The sequence below is a fragment of the Eptatretus burgeri genome, chromosome 4, assembly GCF_056783735.1.
Source record: "Eptatretus burgeri isolate ZD-2024b chromosome 4, Ebu_testis_v1, whole genome shotgun sequence".
In the NCBI taxonomy this organism is placed as follows: Eukaryota; Metazoa; Chordata; class Myxini; order Myxiniformes; family Myxinidae; genus Eptatretus; species Eptatretus burgeri.
Window position 1 is genome coordinate 135,127,722 of NC_140964.1, and position 23,677 is coordinate 135,151,398.

At 49.2% G+C, this 23,677-nt stretch overlaps 1 protein-coding gene across 14 annotated transcripts in view; it reads left to right on the forward strand.

The window, feature by feature from the left end:
• Positions 1–23,677, forward strand: part of LOC147029178 (uncharacterized) — a 48,813-nt gene that overhangs the window by 6,572 nt on the left and 18,564 nt on the right. For 6 of the 14 annotated variants that reach the window (XM_085876387.1, XM_085876392.1, XM_085876385.1 and 3 more), the window contains 2 exons: positions 17,948–18,030; positions 18,129–18,546. In XM_085876387.1, the coding sequence (XP_085732513.1) occupies positions 18,141–18,546 (406 nt within the window). In that variant the 5' untranslated portion in view covers positions 17,948–18,030; positions 18,129–18,140. Of the gene's footprint in view, positions 1–3,644; positions 5,382–7,159; positions 16,227–17,947; positions 18,031–18,128; positions 18,547–20,129; positions 22,578–23,677 lie in introns of those variants that run through there. The other 8 variants (XM_085876384.1, XM_085876390.1, XM_085876393.1 and 5 more) reach the window with 5 other exon arrangements.

Here is a 23,677-nt window from a genome sequence, read left to right on the forward strand (position 1 = left end):
CAATTTCCTGGCTGGGCAACGTGGCTCAACTGGCAGGAACTCCCCCTCTGCCGAACTCTAACCATGGCACCCCCAGGCCCGCAGGCTGCCTCCAAGCCTAGCTGCTCCCTATAACGCGGGGGGTTGCCCTCTCTGGCATTGCCCCCCTCTGATGCCCACGTGGCGTGTTGATGCCCTGGGTCCCTTTCCTAGGGTCGCCTGTGCCCACTACACTGCCCCTGTGGCATTCTGGCGCTATGGGTCCCATTTCCGACGGGTCACCCGTGCCCACTACACTATCCCGGCCCCTCTTGTGCCCTTGGCCTACTCTGGCCGACTAGTCCGGTGCCCGGGGTGCCCACTAAACAAAACTCACCTTTCCACAGCCATGCTCCCAGCCGGTCCATGAACTCCTGCACCCCTCCAAATGGGTTTCGTGCCTTCTCTCGGCACCAACAAAACGACCTCCTGTTGGTAAATTTAACTAACATTGAACTGACCCCGGGTCACTTGGGTGGGAATCACTCCTCCCCCCAATCAGTCATTGCACCATGCATACCACATTCGCTCCACTCACACACTAGGGAGCCGCTGTCCCACACTGATTCCTCACACACTTTCCATTTCACAACTCACACCAACACTCTATACTGCCATCCTTCTAACTAAATCCCCTGACTAACTCGTGCTCCCTCGTCATCCCTTAAAACTCATGCACGGTCCATTTACTCTACATCGCTAAGCTACGTCTCCACTACACATTTCCAGTCTGTCCATGTCTCCAAAAATCCCCCAAAAATTCCCATTTCCTGAATCTAAACTAGAATCCCCCCTAACTTATCCATTCCACGGGCTCCATGAGGAACAAACAACCCATGTCCCCACAAATCCAGTCTATCGCTAACCCATCCCCCTAACTAGTAGTTCCTGTGCCCCCTAGCAGGGGGGTCTTCCACCCTTGCCTGGGGATCTTGTTCACTTGAAGTGGCGAGGCTTGCTTTTCTCTTTTTTTTTTTTCTATGCGCCCACCAGCGCGGTAACTCGCAACCTGCGCTCTTTCCCCTTGATGCCATGGCAGCTGTTCGCGCTTCGCGCACCTCATCCCTCTCGGACGGTAACATCCAGCAAGGATTTCCCTCCTGCCGGATTCCAACCATGCAGCCACGATGTCACCCTGCACATCCAAAGCAAACCTCGCGTTTCGAGGGGTTCCCCACGTGAACACATGTGCTCTGCTCGTCGGAGCTTCACACACACGCTCGCGGGGAGAACCCGTCCGTTCTAAATTCACAATCCAGCCAAGCTTCTCTCCGTCCCGCGGGATCGGCTTGTATCCACCGCAGATGTTTCCGGACCGGATTTCACTCGCGCAGGTGCGCATGCGGCGGCCTCGTGCGAAGCACGGTACGGACCCCGCGCGCGCTGCTGTTCCAATCCGGCACGGTCCTCGAAACCACTGCGGCCGCTACACGTCCTTTGTCCCTCGTCAAGCACAGTCTTTGTCGCACTCTCACGTGCACATTCTCACATGCCACGACGCTCACACACTCCACCATGGCACTCGGACACGCGAATATGCCCTCTCGCATACCAACCGCCATTTCTCTTTCATACCGCGACCTCACACACGCGATATCTTTCACACACGGCGCTTCTCCCTTAAACACCTTTTCACTCACGCATCGTTCTTCTTCCATACACGGGGTTTCACTCACACACGGGGAATCGCTAACACACGTCATAACACTTGCACACGGGGTTTCACTCGCACAATGCGTGCTTTCCAGCACGCATTTCACCACACTCGTAACCACACACACAGGGACGACCACGCTGGGGATTTGCGCTCCCTCATGCGCTCCCGGGGTCTCCATACCCCCCAAGCTCCGCGTGCACCCATTCACAGCACTCGCCCCTCTACCTCGCAAGGCTCGACCGAACTCCCCTCGTCGCGATCCGCCTCAAGGGGGCACAGTCCCTCCCCTCGTTCCTGAAGGAGGCCATCCTGCTGTTTGCATCGGGTCCCAACACATTCCACCAGCTCACCCCCATTGTCCTCCACTACCTCCATGTGTGTGTGTTCGTCAATAGCATCGTCCACTTCAACCCCTCTCTCCTCTATCTCCGGTGTCTCTGTTATTTCTATTTCCTGCGTCTCCATACATTTTATTTCCTTGTTCATTATTTCTGTTTCTTCCTGGCTCCATTTTCCTTCCCATTTGAGTCGTTCTTCCTCTCTGAGCCCCCTTCGCTGTTCGATCTGCACAGAGTGGTTACTTAACGTTTCATTCTCCGTTGTCTTTCTTTCCTCACTCAACATCCTCAGTTCGTTTTGTAATTCCCTCTCTCTGCTTCGGGGTTTCTGTAACTCAGAAGCTTTTCTTTCTAATTCCTTTCTCATCTCCGCACACTCCAACCTTGCTTTGGCTTCCAACTGTTCGATCTGCACAGTGTGGTTCCTTAAAGTTTCATTCTCCGTTGTCTTTCTTTCCTCTCTCAACATCATCAGTTCGTTTTGTAATCCCGTCTCTTTGTTTTGGTGTTTCCGGAACTCAGAAGCTTTCTTTTCTAATTCCTCTCGTCTCCACACCTCTTTCACATTCTTCCTTCCTCATTTCATCCATTCTCTTGCTCATCTCCTTTATTTTTTTGTTCAGTTTGCTCTTCTCTTGTACCAACTCATAGGTACTCCCCTCTACTTTCCTCATTTCTCACTGTAGTTCTTTGAACTGTCTTGACTTCTCCAACAATTCTTCCTTCCTTTGCTCCAGATATTTCTCTCCTCTTTTTATCTCCTGTTCCAGGCTCTCCCTTATCTGATTGCCTGATCTTACCTCTTCCTTCAGTTGTTCCAATTCCCGATCATGTTCACATTTTTCCTTTTCTACCTTTTTTTCCCATTCTTCCTCCAAGTTCTTCCTATCCCGAGAATTATTAATTTGCTCCTCCTCTTTTCTTTTATTCAGTTCGCTCGCCTTTTGTAACAAAAACCCACGCAACCAATCTACTTGCGTCGTTTCCTTAAGTAGTTCCTCGACTGTGCTGGCAAAGTTCTCTTCCAGCTCCTGAACCTGTTCCTGTGCATCGGCCAATCGTTGTACTTCCGTGTGCACATAATCCTCATGAACCCAGTCTGCGTTGGCTAAGTCCTTTTCCAACCCCCGAATTCGTTCCTGTGCCTCGTCCAATTCAGTTTGCAATGTACTGCCGTTGCCCTGCCTCGCCTGCCATGCCCCCGTGGTTTGAACCGGTGGGCGGGAGCGCTTCCCCCGCCGTGCCATGCGGCTCGTTGCGCTACTAATAGCGGCCCGCTCACACCTCATGCCGCGCCGCCATCTTGCGACTCCGAGTTTGTTTGCCGGAAAAGTTCCTGCACAGGCCGCTCCCACTGACTACTATTCGTGGTGCAGTTATAATAATAATAAAACGGAGAACCAAATACATTGTTGCATCGCCGTATTTCCCCACCTTTTGGTACTGGTCCAACCCGTATGGCGATGGCGTCCTCGACCATTGATTATATTTACTCTACATCCACCTCACTACCCACCTGGCTCAACTCGCCTTGGCTGAACATTTTGCATGCTGGGAATAAAATTTATAATGCTCGTAATTTGGGGACACGGGGGAGGGGGCGGGGGGGGTTGCTCCGTATACCCCGATCCGACTGCGTGGATTTTGCTACGGAGGGGGAGGGGTTCGTATCCCACTGCTGACACCAATTGTTACGGGCCGGGCTTCGGCCGCCAACCGACCGCTCTGAACGGAACCGCAAGTCGAGTCGGCCCGACCGATCGCCCGGAATATAGATCGCCGTCCAGATAACTCCGAGCGACGGGTCCTTGTACAAGAACCGAAATACGCCAATCGGCAGATCACATGGGGTAGGGTCGATTGCCAATCTTCAATGCACCTAAATACCCACGTGATCCAACTACCGGGGTATTCCACCCTTGACGGATCTCGTACGGAACAAACCGCCGAGGCAAGCCTGTCCCGTGCGCGGTTCCGAGCGGCTTAATCGCCGAGCACCGTCGGTCCAAATGTCCCCCTTTTACGGCAAACCAACGGCTTTCTAACTCCCAACACACGAAATGCTCAGTCAATGAAAGAATCGACGCGACGAGCTGAAAACATTTAACAATTGGGGTATTTATTATTAAAAATGGGGAACTTGGGAAGCACGTAAGAGCAGAACTATTCCGACTATACGAAATGCGATGCAAGCATTTACAGCACACAAAGCACTTATTTTCTTACACTTACAGCACACACTTACACTTACAGCACACAAAGCACTTAACAATTTCGTACTTATTAGACGGGCCCACGGACACACGTACGCGCGCGCGCACAGACACACACACACACACACACACACACACACACACACACACACACACACACACACACACATACACATACACATACACATACACATACACATACACATACACACACACACACACACACACACACACACACACACATACACATACACACACACACACCCAAGAAATGGTGGCAGAGGCCTTTAATAACGAGCTCCAACTTGGAGGAAAGGTGAGCTGAAACCCAGAGCCTATCTCGAACCTCTCCACCTCGTGTGGTCTTCAAGTTGTTCGGACCCGGGCTCCAGCGGGAGCGAGCTGGATCCAATGGCCGTGAGCCGCGATCCTTCCCGAGCTCCCGCGAATCCTCCCGCGCTTCTCAACACGTGCTGGTGAGACGAGGTGCCAATCCTTCTCGTCGATGCGTCGCTTCCCCGAGGAACCACCTCCAAGAAGAGGGCGATGAATCGCACCAAGCCAGGAACCAAAATGGAGAACAAAGAGCTCTACGAACCAAGAAGAAGAAGAAGAAGCCACCATTCGCAGCTCGAGCCGAGCAACTGGCTCAACTTCCTTCCAAAACAAAGCAGCTCGAAGCAAAAAGCTCTCCCGTGCCAAGCAGAAGCCGAAGCTCACTGAATCACCAAAGCAAAAAGCCTCCAAAAAGCCTCCTCCTGAGCCAGGCCTCAGCCGAAGCTCACTGAGCCAGCCGAAGCAAAAAGCTTCCGAAGGCCTCAACCCTAACCCAAGCCAAACAGGACCCGAAGGTCTGCTGAATGACTACTCTCAACTCCCTTCTCCAACTCAGCACACGAACAAAGAAAGGATCTCTTCCTTATCCTCTTCCGCCCTTCCCCCGCTCCCAGCGTGACTCATGACTCATGCCCTCGTGCTCCATCCCCCGCTCAACCACGGGTGGGAGGGAGTTGTTGACATCATGAATCACGGGACGGCAGGGTTCTTCTTCCTCTTCGCAGAAGAGGGAGAGGGATGTCTCCATTATTCGTTCCCAAACTATTAAATCGATCCGCAGCACATCTAATCGATTTCTAAACATTTAAACAATGGAAGGTGAGATATCTAGGGAACAAGCACTTATCGACATAGCTGACTAAAGGAACCTGTATGTTGTGTGCAATCGAATTCCAAATTCGTAAGAATATGTTTCATTCGGGCCAAGGCAAATGTGTGGGCTGTTTCCCCCTTCAAGGATGTGATAAACATATTTCAGGTTTTAATGCTTTTAAACATTTTCCTGTGGATTTTTTTTGTTGTTAATGCTATGAACAAACTTTGGTACATCACTGGTGATAAAGGTTGTGGTCAAGTTTCATCAAAATTGTGTATGTGGTTTTGCAGAAGATAGCAAATACATACGTTGGGGGGGGGGGCAACCACCCTGTAGAATCCCTTAGACCCCAATTTTTTTAATGTCATGAACAAACTCTGGTACATCAAGGGTGATGAAGGTGGAAGTTCAGGCCCAAAAAAATAAATGTTGGATGTCCGTTAACATGCTGCTCAATGAATGGGGTAGGTAGGTAGGGATTTTTTTTGGGGGGGGGATTTTTTTTTTGGACATGTTTCACAAATTCGAGGTAAATCAGTATTGTGTCCACACTTCAGAGGATTAAATTATACCAATTTAGTATCTCTACATGGTTTCCTTTAAACCTTTACATGGTTTCAAGGTTTAATGAGTATATTAGAGGGACAGCGCAGGTAGGACGGTTTGGAGACAAAGTGAGAGAGGCGAGATTGAGATGGTTTGGACATGTGCACAGGAGGGAAGCGGAGTATATCGGGAGAAGGATGTTGAAGATGGAGCCGCCAGGCAGGAGAAGAAGAGGAAGGCCAAAGAAGAGGTTCATGGATACGGTGAGGGCGGACATGCGGGTGGTTGGAGTGTCAATGGAAGATGTGGAGGATAGAGCGAAATGGAGACGGTTGATCCGCTGTGGCGACCCCTAACGGGAGCGAGCCGAAAGAAGAAGAAGAAGAAGAAGACATGGTTTCCTTAAAACAGTGAAGCCGGTCGAAGCAGTAATAGACAGCGTATCATTCACATGGCTCAACAATACTTGCATAATAATCTATGTATAATTCCAGCAATCTCTGTGTGTGTGTCTGTCTGTTTGTCTGTGACCGCGTTTCTCGACGACCGCCGGTCCGATCTCATTGAAACTTGCCAGGAATATTGCCGGGGACCCGCGGATGTGCCTTTTCGAGGTTTGATATCGATCGGACGAGCGGTTCCCAATTTACGGCCATTTATGTCGACCAATGACAAGACACGGTGCTATGACGTCACGAATGACGTCACAATGAATGTTTATTTATTTATTCTTTTTTATTTATTTTGCATGATCGACGGTCCGATCTGATTGAAACTTGCCAGGAATATTGCCGGGGCCCCGCGGATGTGCTTTTCAAGGTTTGATATTAATCGGACGAGCGGTTCCCAAGTTATGGACATTTATCTGTCGACCAATGACAGGACACGGTGCTATGACGTCACGAATGACATCACAATTAATGTTTATTTATTTTTTATTATTTCTTTTGCACGATTGAAACTTGCCAGGAATATTGCTGGGGACCCGCGGATGTGCCTTTTCGAGGTTTGATATTAATCGGACGAGCAGTTCCCAAGTTACGACCATTTATCTGTCGACCAATATCTGCGAGAGAGGGGGATGGGAGGGGGGGATGAGAGTGGGGGCGAGAGAGAGGGGAGAGAGAGGGACGAGAGAGGAAGGGCGAAACTAGGGGGGATAGAGGGGGGCAAGAGAGGGGGGGCAAGAGAGGGGGTGAGAGAGATAGGGCGAGAGTGGGGGGGGGCGAGAGAGGGCTGCACAGACTGGCACTCACCTACGGGCACTCACCTACGGGCACGCACCTACAGGCCCGTACTAGTAATAATAATGATAACAATAATAATAATAATTAATAAAGGTTTATTTCAATTCAACTTCCATTGTGGCCGAAGGCCAAATTGAGGTAAATTTTACAATTGATAATTTTCACAAATAAAAGGTGTTAATGCAATAAAAATGGCAAGAAAAAGGACATCGAAACAGAATAAAAATAACATCAAGAAGAAACAGGAGATTGGGAGGAGATTGGGACCATAGTTTGTGCAGAGCATTGGTGCTGCCTCGGCAGTCTCCTTGGCTATTGGACACAATCCTGGACGGGTCGCCACTCCGACACAGTATACCAGCATGCTGGCACTCATTTTTGCCCACCTCGGAAGGATGACAGGCTGAGTTAACCCCACCTGGTATTAATTCAACAGCGGAGCGGGATTTGAACTCAGGACACTCGGATCCAAAGCCCACCACCCAAACCATTAAGCCAACACCAGGCATAAGAAGAAACAATTTTACCATAATTTAGCAATTCACATGACATCAAAGTTCAAAGATTAACAATCACTACAGTTTCTTCATTGTGCAGATGAGAAATGCCAATGGGCTGTTCTTGAATCGTGTGGTTTTACATTTTAACTCGGTTCGTTGTTTTGAGTTGCATAGCTGATAGCCGCTCTGAGATCTCTCTGCAGGTAACAAGTGGTGAAGTTTGGAATTTCGGAGCAATCTCACGAAAGAACAACAAAGTTGTTCACGTCTCTTCTCAAGTGACTCCAGACCACAATTGCGTAAAGCGTCTGAGTAACTTGAGTAGTTTGGGCTAAGGACAACTCTGCAAGTCCTTTTCTGAACAAATCCAACAGCATTGCACTGCTGCTTTATAATTCCAATCGACCAAACTGGAGCTCTGTATTTTAATATGGGTCGAACAAAAGATGTGAAAATGTTTACAAGATTGTTACTTGTGAGGGAATAGTATTGTTGCGAATTCGCGCCCGCCGGCGTGCGAACGGCCACGTAACTCGAATCGCGGCACGTCGCCCACCGGACGGACAATCCAGTCGTGACCCTCTCGGACTAACACCGGGAACTAGCCACGGGTGGACCTTTCGGTCTCACAACGATCGTGCTAATTGCCCACCCGCGCAGGATAGGGTTGCTCGCCAAATTCGATCGACCTAAGTACCTGCGCAAGTGGTCGACCGGGCGATCGTACCACGCCACAGGCCGACTCCGGACACGAACCGCTTAAGCGACCCGTTCCGTACTATCGGGATAACCGAGCGGTGTTATCGTCGGCCTCGACGGTTCCGATTAATTATCGGGCGTATTAAGCCCACTACCAACCCTTTACGTGAAGCAAGATGGAGATTCAATTAAAGAAAAGACGAAGCGAAACGGGAAAAACAGTTCAACATTAAGCACATTTATTCCGCGGCACACGGAGAGCACACATATACAATTACAACAATTATGCACATATATCAAATGCTACAAAAGAAAAACAACAATGCACATCTACTACCGACTACGCGAGCACACGGCAGCACTTGCACAGTTTTACTTTATAGACGGCGCCAACAACACATTTACTCAAAAGCAAAAGAAAAGGGCCACCCTCAAAGACAAGGGGGCAGACGGGGCCTGTGGGCCGCGAGACCAGGTGGATCCTACCCGTGTCTTTGTGATGAGCCACAAATGTGGCGGCGCGGCGGTGCCCCGACTCCGCGCTCCTTCGCGGGTTTCGTTGGCACTGCTTGGAGTGGGGTGGGAACGGGGCCCCCCCTTTTCGCACTATCTCAGCGCGGGGGGGAAAAAGGGGGGAATTGTTGATGCTCTGGGGAAAAGGATAGCTGGCTTGCTTGGGTCCCGCGACGAGCGACTCCACTGCGAGCTCGTCGCCGACCGCCGTCTTCCTTGCCTCGGACCCGAGCTATCCGGTCTCCTCCGCAATTCTCCTCAGCTGACTGCAGCAAACCACCTGTACGCCCTCGCCTCCCGACTCACTCCGCGCTCCAACCCGACTCGACCGCGCTCCAAGCTCCAGGCTTCCCCTCTCTGCAGCTCCCCGACAGACTCCAAACCCTGACAGACTGCGAGCTCCACTCGGCTCTCCGACCTCTCCAGACTGACTCTTCCGAAAACTGACTGCCTCAGATTTGACCCGTGCCCGGCGCTTTATAGGCCGGCAGGAGAACCCATATGCAAATTTCTGGATCAGAACGAGCTCGGGGGTGGAGCCACGCTCGCCCATTGGACGGAGGAAAAGGGGCGTGAGTCTCCCCTGATCCGAGAATTTGCATATCCCGATTCCACTCTGACGCGCCTGGAGGCGTGGCCAAACCGCCCCGCGCTTGCTGATTGGACGGATCAGAAGTGGGAGTGTATCATTCCTGATCCGAATTCTTCTCGGAAAGGCCGCACTTTGCACCCGCGGTTCGGCGCACGTCCCGTACGAGGCCAGGACAGCCTGACGCTCGGCGTTCACAAGTGGTGCGGGAATGGCCGCAGAAGGAGAGGTGAAGGTGGTGGAGGGTTTATTGTGGTGGTTTATGGCCATGACGACGTTTGGAATGGTGGTGATGCGATGTTTGCAGGAGCGAGTTGTGAAGGTAAAGGTCGTGGCTGTTGGCGTTGTTGTTGTAAAGCGGCGTTGCGGTTGGTGGTTGTTGTGTGATGGCGGTTGAGACGTGGTTGGTTCAAAATAAAGATAGAACAGAAAAACGGCTATCTTAAAGGGTCGCAGCCCGAATGAATCACATTTATTCTCTCTAAACAACGGGTTTGGGCTAACCACACATGTACTTACAGAGATATCTCACCGACAGGACCTGAATGGTGATTTGCGAATTTCCTCAACCGCAACAGTATTTTAACTTCTGAATAATGTGTAAATGACTGTTCGCTCTTTTAACAATATAACTGACATGTGCATCCCATTTCAAATCTGACTGGATGAAGATACCCAACAGTTCAATGATATTGCAATTTTGGATTTCAACATCATTCAATGACAGGTTTACAAGGGGGTGGTTTGTTTCGAGTGAAACACAATTCAACGAGAAGGGCACTCAGTAGAGCGCAAACCTCCACCACATAATGCCTAATCCATGAGAACATATCGGCCCAATACATTTTTGAAATAGCATGCTATATTGTTGTGGTGCCGGGTTCCGGTGGCAATAACGACCGCAAGACGCAGCAGTTGGGCCGTCTCTCACCGAACACCCAGAATTGAAGGTCGTAACCCTTGGATAACTCCAAAGGTCACGGGTACCTTAGCGGACCGTGGACGCCAATATTTTGATGGCATCAAATATTGGCACATTTTGATGGCATCGGTGCCGGCGACCGATGAAACCCCGCCTACGCACGTGTTTGGCACGCCAGCGTGTGAAGAATGCGAATAGTACCGAAAGCAGAGGGTGGCTGTTGCCGTCGACTCCTTTGGAGGGTTGTTGGGGGATTTAAGATGTAAAAAGACCTGACTATAAAATAACCCACAGCATACACATTAAATTCCCATTAAACACAGGGAGGAATCTAACTATACACATACTTATCGAAATAACTAAGGTTAGGGACTGCTGTCTTTGTGTGTGCAAATGGTTTCCAAGTCCGTAACACTACCCCCCCCCCGCTTTTTATAGACTCGTCCCGAGTCGTAAACTTTGGTGTGCCATGCAGGTGTAGGTTTTCCCCTCGTACATTTTACCTACGGATCCCTGAGTGCGACAATTGAATACATGTCCCAAAAATAAATAACCTAGTGCGCTGCGTAACTAAACTATCTGACTCACACGGACAACTTAACTAAATTGTCGGTGCTAGACAGACACACAGGTGGGTTACAAAGTTATGTACAGTCATAATATTTACACTAACTATGGCCCACGACCTGTTATCTGTGAAGAGAAAAAGTCATTGGTGCAAAACATGAAAAAAAAAATAAATGGATGCATGGGCTGCGCAAACGCAGTCCTTGTGGAGTGGCTACCTGCAGGGCAGTCTCTGCAAACACACTGGAGAATGGTCCTGGCGCACATGGTGAGATGGTGACATGGGGGTCATGCAAGCAAGGGCAAGCAGGCATGGGGTCAAGACAAAGGCAGGCAAACAAGGCATGGCAAGGCGAGGCAAATGCGGACCAGCAGCTGCAGCACAACACAGGTTGGCACTCAAACCTGGCCGGCCTCTGGTCTGATCCTGTGAGGCTGTGGAGGGAGTGCGGTGGTGTCTGCCGGTCCGGAAACGGGCTCGGACCTACCCTACTGTCCCCCCCCCAAACCTATCTTTGTCCGTACCCACTCCCTTAGTTTGCAACAAAACAACAAAATTTCGACCCCTTTTTTTATTTACTTTTTTTTTTTTCCTTTTTATTTACTTTTTTTATTTTTTATTTTTTCTTTATAATTACACGTATCCCAAACCCTCCTATTGTCCTTGTCCGGCTGACCTATCCTTTCCATCTACTCCCAACCCCTAAGATCCTTTTTGGGGGGGAAGAAGGGAGGGACTCGTGACCTGCCTCGAGGCTCAACGAAGCCTCAGAAAAGCCTCCCACATATCTCAGCAATCTTTCCAAAGTGGGTCCAGCGGCCTACAGAGAGCGAAGGGATGGATGGTGTGAAGGGGTACACATTTCCTATCTACCCTATCCTTTGTTAAACTTTTAACTATCCCCGGGGCTTTTCAATACGCCTGTCTCTTTAAACTATCGGTTCTCGCAACCATGATTCCCATCGCCTGTATTGGTGTCCGATATAAATTTTGGGCCCGGCCCACATTTTCTCGCGTTCCCTTGCACAATTTCGTGGTTGGGCAGCATGGCTCAACTGGCAGGAGTTTCCCCTCTGCCGAACTCGCACTACGGCACCCCCCGGGCACTGAGGCTGTCTTCGAGCCTACCGACTCTGTATGAACGCGTGGAGTGCCCCTGGATACTCCCCTGTCAAGGCCCACGTGGCAATTCGGTGCTCCGGGTCCCTTTCCGAGGGTTGCTCATGCCCAGTACGCTGCCCGCGCCCAGTACACTATCCCGGTCCCTTGGACCCACGGCCCACTCTGGCTGACTACTCATTGCCCGGGGTGCCCTTTACTCAATACTCACCTTTCCACAGCTACGCTCCCAGCCGGTCAATGGACTCCTGCACCCTTCAAAAAGGTTTTGAGCCTTCACTCAACACCAACAACAAAACGACCTCCTTTTGGTAAATTTGACGAATCCACTAACTAACATTACACTGACCCTTGGGTCCCTTGGGTGGGATTCACTCCTCCCCCAATCATTCATTCGCACCATGCATTCCACATTCACTCATCTTGTTTCTTTTTCATTCTTTTTTTTTTCAATTTAGCACTGCTAGCTACGTCCCCACTAACTAGCTCGTGCCCCCCATCATCCCTTACACTAATGCACGTTCCTTTTAACTCTACGTAGCTAATCTACATCCCCACTGCACGGTCCTTGTCCGTCTGTGTCTCCCAATGTCCGTCCGTTTCGTCCGTGCCAAAAGCAGAGGGTGGCTGTTGCCGTCGACTCCTTTGGAGGGTTGTTGGGGGATTTAAGATGTAAAAAGACCTGACTATAAATTAACCCGCAGCACACACATGAAATTCCCATTAAACACAGGGAGGAATCGAACTATACACATACTTATCGAAATAACTAAGGTTAGGGACTGCTGTCTGTTTGTGTGCAAATAGTTTCCAAATCTGTAACAATGTATCGTTTTTGGCCCTATGTCTCAATGGTGAAGAATCACTTTTAAAGTTAAATAATTCTTGCATCCGGATCCGGATCTTTACCAAAATCGAATCAATTTGTCCTTGCAGCACACACAACCTGTCCACTAAGTTTCGTCCGAATGCATCCACAACTTTTTGAGATATCCTGCACACAGATAGACAGACAAACAGAAAAAACAAAAAGACATCATGTAGAGCACGATACTTGCAAAATCCATCAAACAAATTTGACTTCAAAATTAATTGGTGTTTCAATTAAATGATCAAATATGCAACTCCTCTTCAAATTTCAAGTCAATGGGATGAAATTTGACCAATGTGAACCTCCAAAATAATTGGTTGTTAAATTCAGTGACCTGAAATATAAATCCTCTTCAAATTTCAAGTCAATTGCATGAAATTGAGGAATTTAGAAATTCCACCTTAGTCATTGATCTTGGGCCTACGTTGACCTTTTGGTCCATGTTGATCTCAACAACAATTGGCTCATTGAATTCATTGACCTGAAATATTGTTGTGGATTCTCGCCCGCCGGCGTGCTAACGACCGCGTCGAGCCAATGGCGGCCGTCTCGCTCACTGAACGGACAATCCAGTCGCGGCTTTCCGGATCAACGCCGGAAACCAGCCACGGGCGTGTTTTTAAGCACACCACAGCTTAGTTAATATTCTACCCGCGCGCGACGGTCAATCGCCGAATTGTCGATATACCTAATTATTTGCGTGGGCAGACTACCGAGAGACTGTACCTCAACGGGGCCGCTGGGACACGAGCCGCTTTAAGCAGCTCGCTCTGTTTTGGGATAACCGAGCGGGGTGTTATCGCGAGCCCCGTTGAACCCGATCACTTTACCGGCTATTTAAAAACCAACTATATTCCGAGTGCAATGTGGCGGTTCAATTAGGGAAAGAGGACGCAACGAACGGGTTACATTTAAACCAGCACATTTATTCCACACACAACACATATGCAGTCATGTATCAATCAATGCTAAGCACGCATGCAGTTATGCAGTTATTTAAAGCAAACGCGAGTAAGAGACAAAACACGAGCAAGACAAAGAGCGACGACCGTCTATTTATTATGAACACACTTAACAGTTCTACTTGAAGACATGGCGCCACAACGTTCATTCAAAAGCAAAGAAAAACCCCAGGACAGACGAGGGGCAGACTGGACCCCTTGGGGTCTTTATTGACACGGAGCCGTGTAGACCGCAGAGGCTCCGCGAGACTGGGCTGGCTACCTTCACCTCGCTGGGGCTACCCTGACGTCCCGTCTCCACGACCCACGGTAAGGCACGGCTCGGCAGGCCATGCGCATTTGCTCCGCTGCGCTCTCTCCTCCTTTCCACACACCTCCACAACCTCCAGCAGCCGACGACTCAGAAAGCGACCGCGAGTGAGAGCGACCCAGGTAGAGAGAGAGAGACCCAGATAGAGAGAGCAACCGACCGACCGACAGAGAGTGAGCGACCACGACCTGCAGACCCCGACCGCGCGTTCAGCGTGCCCCTTTATAACCACCGCGCCTCGCCCCCCCCCTTTCGCCCCCTCCCTTCCAGCATGCGCGCGAATCTTCCAGAAACAGGGCGTTTCCCTCGCCGAATCGGGGCCTTTCACATTCTTTTTCTTGCTCCCAGCGTCTCTTCCGCATGTGCTTTCCGTTGGGGGGGGGGTGAGGTGTGAGGCCGTCGTCCGTTCTCTCCCGACGAATGCCAGGATTCTCGCAACTGTGCTGAGATGGCAACGTGGTGGTGGTTAGGGTGGTCGTTGCAATGGTCGCGTGGCTGGCGTCCTGTGGTGGTCCTGAGGGTGGTGTGGTTGGGTGCTTGTGGTTAAGGTGGTTGTGTGAAGGCATTGGTGGTGGTGGAGGTGGTGGTTGTGAAGCGGTTGGTCTAAAATAACGATAGTAAAAGAAAAAGGCTAACTGAAGATTCACAACCCTGTTACACAAATGATTCCCTTAGACATCGGTGGGGAAATCTATCTGAAAACAGACTTCTCGGCATAACTGATCTAAGGACCTATATGGTGCTCTGCGAATTTCCACAGCCGTAACAATATATTGTTGTGGGGCCAGGTCTCTGTGGCGAGCACGACCGCAAGGTGGAGCAGCAGAGTCGGCTCCACCGAACACCCGGAATCCTGATTGTGCTTCGCGGAGAACTCCGAAAGGCACAGGTCCCTTACAGGACCGTGAATCACCAATAATTTGACCGCGTGGGATCGGGTTAATTGCCATACTTCAATATACCTAAAAACCCATGTGGCAAGCTACCGGGGAAGTCACACCCGTGACGGAGCTCGAGCGGGACGAGCTGTTACCGTGCGTTACCCGAGCGGATGGTTAACAAGACCCGTCGGTCCAAATACACAATTTACCATCTCCCAATTTCCCAAAACGCACCTTGCTAAGCCAATGAAAGAAGCACAGAAATGAGCTGGTACATTCAAGAATAGGGGTATTTATTTTACAATAATCGGGGAGGGGAAGCACACAAAGAGCAGAGTTATCACGAGTATAAGAAATGCAATGTACAATAAGCAAAGAAAGCACTTGCACAGTTGTTACTTATAGACGGGGCCCAAGGACACACACACACAAATGCCCAGAAAGCGATGGTCTTCGAGGTCTTTATTGCCCCGTCAGCTCGGAGGGAAGATGGGCTGAGGGAAGAGAAGCTAGCTTGGACCTGTCCACCTCGTGTGGTTCTCGAGGATCTTGGGGTAACGGGACTCGAACCCACAACACGAGGCCGCTTCAAGCAACAGGTGTGGAGGGTAGCGTCGGGCATCGGCACGCTCTTCCAGCTCGCAGGCAGGTGACAGGAGATCATCTCCCACGTTGAGATGGTCGATCGCCCGCAGCAATGTGTCAGACGAGACACCTCGGATCCGCGCGAGACACCTCGGATGCAGTCAGCCACAGACCCGGACAGAGACGCGCACTCGAGCCGACTGGACGCAAATCAATCGCCTTTGTCGCTTTTCTTTTGGAGCCCATCTGCCCCCGTGGCCTGCTCCCATTGGGTGGACGGCGTGTCGCGGCTCCACCTTCTTGCCAAGGACTGCCCCGACTCTGGGCTGTTCGTCGCCCATTGGGTGGAAAACGACACATACCCTTATTTGGCGCGCAGCCAAAGCGAAACGCTTTGTGACCATATACGGTGCGAAATCCACATCGAAATGCACACCACCTGGGGCATGGAATTCCAGACATGCCCGCATGCCAGCGGCCGTGCGAAGAGCGCTGACAATGCAGCGAGCAGAGGGTTGTCGTTGTCGTTGTTGATGTAAGATGTAAAAAATCCTATCTATAACATAACTGCACAGCGCACGTACACTTAATTCCCATTAGACATCAGGGACGGGACCCAAACTAGAAACACATACTTACCGATACAACTGATCGATAAGGACTCTGGCTGTTGTGTGCTCACGGCTTTCAAATTCGAAACAATATATCCTCTTCAAATTTCAAGTCAATCGGATGAAATTTGAAGATTTCAGAAATCCCACCAAAGTTGTTGACCTTTGGCCTACGTTTACCTTTTGACCTCAAAAACAATAGACTTATTCCGTATGACAAACTCTACCATGTGGTGAAGTTTCATGAAGATCGGTTTAAAATTGTGACCTAAAGGTGACAGACAAACAGACATCCATCCATTGGGACCAGACTCTGCGCAGAGCGTTGGTGCTGCCTCAGCAGTCTCCTTGGCTATTGGACACAATCCTGGACAGATTGTCACTCCAACACACAATACCAACAAGCTGGCACTCATTTTGCCGACCTCGGAAGGATGACAGGCAGAGTCAACCCCACCTGGTTTTTATTCAACAGCTGAGCGGGATTTGAACTCAGGATCCGAGAATCCCAAGCCCACAACTCCAGCCATTAGCCAACAGCAGGCATACAGACAGACAGAGAAACAGGCAGAGAAACAGAAACAGACAGAATAACAACATCGACTGACCTTGAGTCGTCGAGAATATACTTGAGAAATCTTCGATTTTGCAAGTAACAAACAAACATAGAGGGGTGAAAACATAACCTCCTTCACCTTCGGTGGTGGTGGGAACAATCACACACTTTTTGGGGTTGAGACACATTCCGTTCTACATAGACCAGTTATGAAGTTGTTCATGAACATCTGGCATGCAAGAAGCAGTGTGAATACTACGCTTTTCAGTGAATGTAATGTCATCAACATGTTTGAAGCAGTCAATACTGGTGACAATTCTGCTGGAGCCAGCCAGCATTGTTCATCATGGCAAGAAATACAACAGGTCCCAACTTTGTTCCTTGGGGAACTCCAGCATTAATGTTTGCCCATTTGGAGACCTTATCAGTGTACTTGACACACTGTTCACGATTTCAAATAAAGTCACTTATCCAAGAAATAGGAGTTGAATTGACTCCCATTTATAGGACTTTGGAAAGTACGATAGTGCGCTCATTGTGATCGACAGCTTGAGAAAAATCTAGAAGACATATATGAAGAAATTGAAGAATACTAATCTCCCATTCATCATCCCTGAAAAATCTTGTATATTCAGATATAACCTAACCCTAACACCATTTGGTGGCATCCATGAAGTATATACAGTACTCTTCAAAATAAGAACCCCCCCCCCCACCCCCCATCCCAATGAATGCACTTTAAATTTAATCTGCATAATTTGGCAACAGAGCAATTGTTATACCCCCCCTCCTCCACAGATACCCCTTCCCTTCTCTCCCCTCTCCTTTCACACTCTCCACTTTCCCCTTTCCCTCTTCCCGGTCATCACTGCCAGCAGTTATAAAGTGGCAGTTCTAATTATGTCTCTTATTAATTACATATAACACTAATATATAATAGCCACACAAAATACAACACAAAAAAGCATTCCTTGTGAGGGTCTGCAATCTCTGGTTGTTCTTTTTGCTGTTTTTAGTGCCATGAATAAACGTTGGTACACACATGGTGATTAACGTTGTGGTAAAGTTTCATTAAAATCGAATGTGTAGTTTCAGAAAAGAATTTGCAAGTATTTGTGTACGGGCAGACGGATGACACGCCATCCCATAAACTCCCTGGAACTACGTTCCAGGTGAGCTAATAATAAGCATATGTGCTTATTATCCAGATTCTACTGTAACATACAGCGTAATCATTCCTTTATTAACACAAGCCTTGTGTCCCTGGCAGGTCATCGGTGAAATGGACAGCTTTTTGGAATGGCTCCAATCACAAGGCCTGAGAACAGAAACAGCCCAAGCAGTGATCGATAAACTTGGAATTGAGAATCAGAAGGTTCTTCGAGTTTGTACAGAGTCGGATTCATTGCGAACCGAGCTCCTCGCTCTCGCCAAAGAAAAATTACAATTTGCAATTTATGCTGACTTCTGTAAATTTGTGAATTCGTTTTTGAAGCCGAAGGTCGTCCAGCTTGCAGGCTCTTCTCTGTTGGGAAGTATTTTTGTCAACTTGGAGACTGTTATTCGGGAACTTTCCAGTTTCTGCGAAAAGTTTGTTGGATTCCAAAATGTTCCTGGTGTCTGTGGAATCGGGCTCAGTGATTTCTGCAGCCTGCACTTTCAAGATGATGGATTAACACCCATATCTGGTATGTGACTTCTTGTTTTTAAAAATACAACATAGCATGTCAGCAAGTTACCTTTATGTTCTACAGTACTCACAAATTCCACCCATCACTTCACTGATGGGAATACTAAGAATGGAGGGGGGAGAGAGACAGAGAGAAGGGTGGGGGGGGAGAGTGGGGAGTTGGAGGGGGAAAGAGGGAGAGTGAGGAAGGGTGGGGGGAGGGAAGGCAGTGTGAGGTGAGGTGAAGGGAAGGCAGACATCCGGTGGAGCGTTAATTACAATTCATAGGGTCTCATTAAAAATGATTCTTCATGGAATATCAGTGATGATGGAAATAAAAGAATGTCTGAAATTCATTTTCTACTGGTCATACTATAAACAACGCCCGGACACGTCCAGAGACCAACAAACACCGCCAAGACATAAACATCGTGCCCGGACACATCCGGAGATAATCACCGCTTGGAGACGAACACCGTTTGGACCTAACCAACGTCCAGGGAGAGATGAAGATGTGTGGGAGGAGGGTGCTGCACAGTGAGGATGGAGGGAGAGAGAGTGGGTTGGGAGGGAGGGGAGTTCGCAGAGGGAAAATGGTATGCTTCATGTGAAAAAAAACCCCAAAAAAAAACCACACACATAAACGTTAATGCTTGGCCGATATCGGCAATTTTTTGGTGCTCGGCTGATTGGAGTCTGCGTGATTACCAACTACAGTATGTACTGTATACAACCTCAAAACCTTGAGTAGCTCTCACCAAAAAACAATATTCCATTTCTGGAGATGTTTCAAGGAGATGTGCACGAACGTTAATCTTCATAAACAGCTGTGTGTGACGGGTGGAAAAAATAATTTGGCTGGGTAATTTAGAAAACGTGTTAATCCCGCAAATGGCTCGGAAGTTGGGTGTTATCAAATATATTTTGCTTTGAAACTCAAAAGAAGTAATGCATATAACCTTTGTAAAGGAAACCCAATAACCAATTGCTTTAGAAACAGATGCAAAGACAAACGAAAACGTGATCAAAACCTCCATAACATATGGAATGAAACCTGACCACCACGGCACCCAAAACAGGCATGGCATGCTCTCACACCCATGGAGAGTCCCCACAGATCCAAATCTCCCCATATGTACCATGTCTGTGTGCGCTGTATACATACCTCTACCTTGTCGTAACTGTCGACAGTACATCCCGATCGGGACATGAACTGTAGGGCACTGTAGGGCACTTGGCATGTGGCTTAGGCTAAATGTTGTAATTCGGGTTTGTGTAAGAGAATCTCGAGGTTATGACATGTGCAGAAATGAAATAAAGCCATGAATGCTGGCGTTTCTGGGCGTTTATAAGCATTGCAATGCATCCAGTGATTCGGAGCTATGTCGAACAGGCATTTGATAATATTGTTGCGGAAATGGCCCCAAGTGTGTTATTAAATATAGGATTAGCCCAGATCCCCCCCCCATTAAATGTATGTGTAGCCAGGTTGTTCGGTAATTGGATGTTACATGTGTTTCGGGAGATGGAGCGGGCTGTTCATTGTTCGTGCAGTGGTGGTGTACCGAGAGGTTCTTCTTCCTTCCCCTCTCCGGACAATAGGCCCCGCCCAGCGCTCTGAGAGGGAGTGGCCTCGAGAAGCGAGCGCCGGAAAGGTTGGTGGAACTGAGAGTGCCGAGGTGGTGCGATCGGCTGTGCAAGGGATGGCTGTGTCTGTTTGCGATCGGCTTTCGTGAAGAGCAAGCCGAAAGAAAGGCAAGGAAGGGACTGCAAGAGGTCTGTCTGCCATCCGCTGGAGGAGAAACTGTGAGCGTCGGTCGGTGATCTGCTGAGGGAGTACCTGAACCTGAGGGTTAGTCGGCGATCTGCTGAGGGAGTAACTCGCGGTGCGTGTGGTCGGCGATCTGTAAGAGACGAACCACCTGAACCGGAGGGTCGAGTCAGCGATCTGCCGAGGGAGTAACTGAGCTTGAGTCTCGAGTGAGGATTGTGCTGTATAGAAACGACTAGTGGAAAGCTGCAATCGGCTTCGAGAGGAACTGGCTGCTGTGTGAGTTGGCGAACGACTTTATGAGGTCATCGACAGGTTCAACATGCGTCGAACCACGGAGCCTCTGACTGTCTTTGCTGCCGGCACGGCTCGACAAGTCTCGACACGTCTTGTGGTCCCATCGATCCACCTGCAGAGCCCAACACCCCAATTTTGGCCTAACCTGGTGAACAGGCCAGGCCCGGACTTGTATACTGGACCTTGTGAAAAGCCAGCTGGAACACACCACGGATCTTTCGCTCTTGTGCCGTCGACCTTACGGGGGCTGAACGCGCTGAGGCGGTGCTACAAAAGGAGGATGACGCCGCCATTTTGCCACGTGGCATGCTTGAGCTTGGGTGCTTGAATCCATCGACATCGGCTTGTCAGGACGCCAATTCGTGCCTTTGACACTTTTCCTCTTGTCCATGAGGCATCACCAAGTACTCTGTGTCTTGTCTACATGCTGTCCGTGTCTTGTCTGCATGTTGTTGAAGGTTTATCTCGCTTGGGTTCCCTTCGAAACCCATAATCCATAGCTCCCTAGTTAAGAACGGGTTATAGATTAATTATAACATTGTCGTGAATGCTTTGCTTGTGTTGTGTTCCCCGTTGTGTCCCCAATAAATCTGGCTGAGTTATACGAGATTTGCCACCTTGAATTTATTCGTGCTGTGCCGAGGAATGATCCACTCAATTTGGATGTAAAACCCAAATGGGCTGCGGACTGCCAGACTATGCTCGGTCTCTGACAAATCCAGTCTGTAGCTGGGGTCTATTTCCCCAACTAGTACGGCCCAGGTGTACGTTGGTATCGTGATCCGAGGCACGTACCCGAGGCCTGTGCCGAGCCAGCCGGCGTTATAACCCCGGAGACGGCAGTGCTGATAAGTGACGCCGAATCATCAACATTTGGCTGTCAATAGTCAGGTGCGAATCCTGCCACCGCCGAATCCTTAACACTGGTAGGAGTGGGATATTTGGACCTGTGGTTCATTTTGCACCCCAAACATTGATTACTCGAGGCACGAAGAAAAAAAAGTCGCTCGCAAGTTCCAAATTTGCTTTGATTTTATTTTGAGCGGATTGGGTGTAAAACTTCGAAATTATGAAGAAAAATGGAGTCGCAAAATGGCGGCGCGGCTCCACCTCAGCGCGACACAAAGCGGGAGAGGGTTACTATGAATAGCGTAACGAACCGCACAGCACGAAGAAAGCGCTCCCACCCACTGGTTCAAACCACGTGGACATGGTATGCGCTATGGCAAACGAATTGGGACGCCAACGCGTACATTGACGAGATTCATGCACGATTGGCGGATACCTTGGAACAGGTGGAGTGTGATGGGAATTCTATTGAGGAGTTACAAATTAAATTGGACGAGGCATTACGGCACACAGACGAGGTTCGGGAAAATTATATGCACGGGGAGTCAAAACAATTGGCCGATGCACAGGAACAAATTTGGGGGCTGGAAAAGGACTTAGCCAACACAGGCTTGGGACGACGTGGAGAAAGGGCTAAAGTAGAGTGCTTTACCCGTAGGGTGTTGGAACTTGAGAAGAGCGAACTGAACAAAAGAATAGAGGAGGAGCAAATTAGTAAGGCCTAAGTCACATTTGCCACGGCGGCCGTGGGGTCTCCAAAATCTATGGCCACTAGCAATTTTACGGCGGCTGCAGTAGTTCCACGGTCACACAATGTAGCAGTCATATATGTTTTTATTTTTCGGGGAGCCGCAAGACGTGTTTAGAAATTCTGGAGACTGAAAAAGTGGGGGTGCTGTACGGTCTTTGATTTGATGTCGCACGGTGACCTTAGGACGTCCCTGCGGCGGCCATAGAATTTTCAAGGCAGACGCAAGGCAGCCTCAAGGTGCCCGCAAGGCAACCGCAGGGGGGCCCCAAGGCGAATGTGTGGCCAGACGGACGGTAACGAGTGGGTATATATACCAGTTCTTTTTTTACTGAAATAAAAATATAACAGTTCGGAATATACCAGTATATATAACAGGATATACCATAACTATAATATATATATATATATATATATATATATATATATATATATTATAGTTATGGTATATCCTGTTATATATATATATATATATATATAACTGAATATACCAGTTCGGAGTACGTATAGGCAAACACCTATACTCCGATCTTTAGCGGTAGCGCACGGTCGACGCAGACTGCCACGGAGGCCGTACGTAGGACGCTCAGCGGGCGTAGGGGAACCGTGCGTCAACCCTGCGTTGCCCGCATGGAGTCACACAGACCACAAGGCCAACGTGCGGTGACCATGGGAATAGTGCAGCCGCCGTAGTTTTTTGGGGGTTGGCAAAATTCATTTTTCATTAATAAGAGCCTACGGCAGCCGCACGGATAACGCAAGCCCACCGTACGCCCTACGTACGGTCGACATGGAACACAACTACGGCATGTCGAATTGCTACGGCCAACGTAGAAATGAAAAAAGTTATAACTCCGCGTTATAATTCCACGGCGACCCCTACAGCCTGTAAAAGATAGCCAAATGACGTAGGGCCGCCCTGAGGCCACCGCAGAAACTCTGAGGCCGCCGCACGTTTCTGTCAATTCAGAGAGCGTACGGCCGCCGTATCCTCGCCGTAGAGCAAATGTGACTTAGGCTTAACTCCCAGGATAGGAAGAGCTTGGAGGAAGAATGGAAAACAAAGTTGGAAAAGGAAAAACGGGAACACGATTTGGAATTGAAACAACTGAAGGAAGAGGTAAGATCAGGCAATCAGATAAGAGAAAACCGAGAACAGAAGATAAAAGGAGGAGAGAAGTGTCTGGAGCAAAGGACGGAAGAATTGTGGGAAAAGTCAGTACAGCTTTGGAAATCGGAGTGCAGGGGAAATGAACTGGCACGTCAACTAGAATATAGCGAGGGATACGGTAAGAGAATGGACGGAAGGAGGAAGGGAGCATGTGAAAGAAGAGCGGAGATAGTAATAGTACAAGGAATGAAGCGGGCAAGGGAAATCAACCAATGGAGAGAAACGAAGATCTTGGAGAATGAAGAACAAGAGAGACAGTGGGATAGGAAACACAAAGAACAAGGAATGAAGCAGGAAAGGGAGATCAACCAATT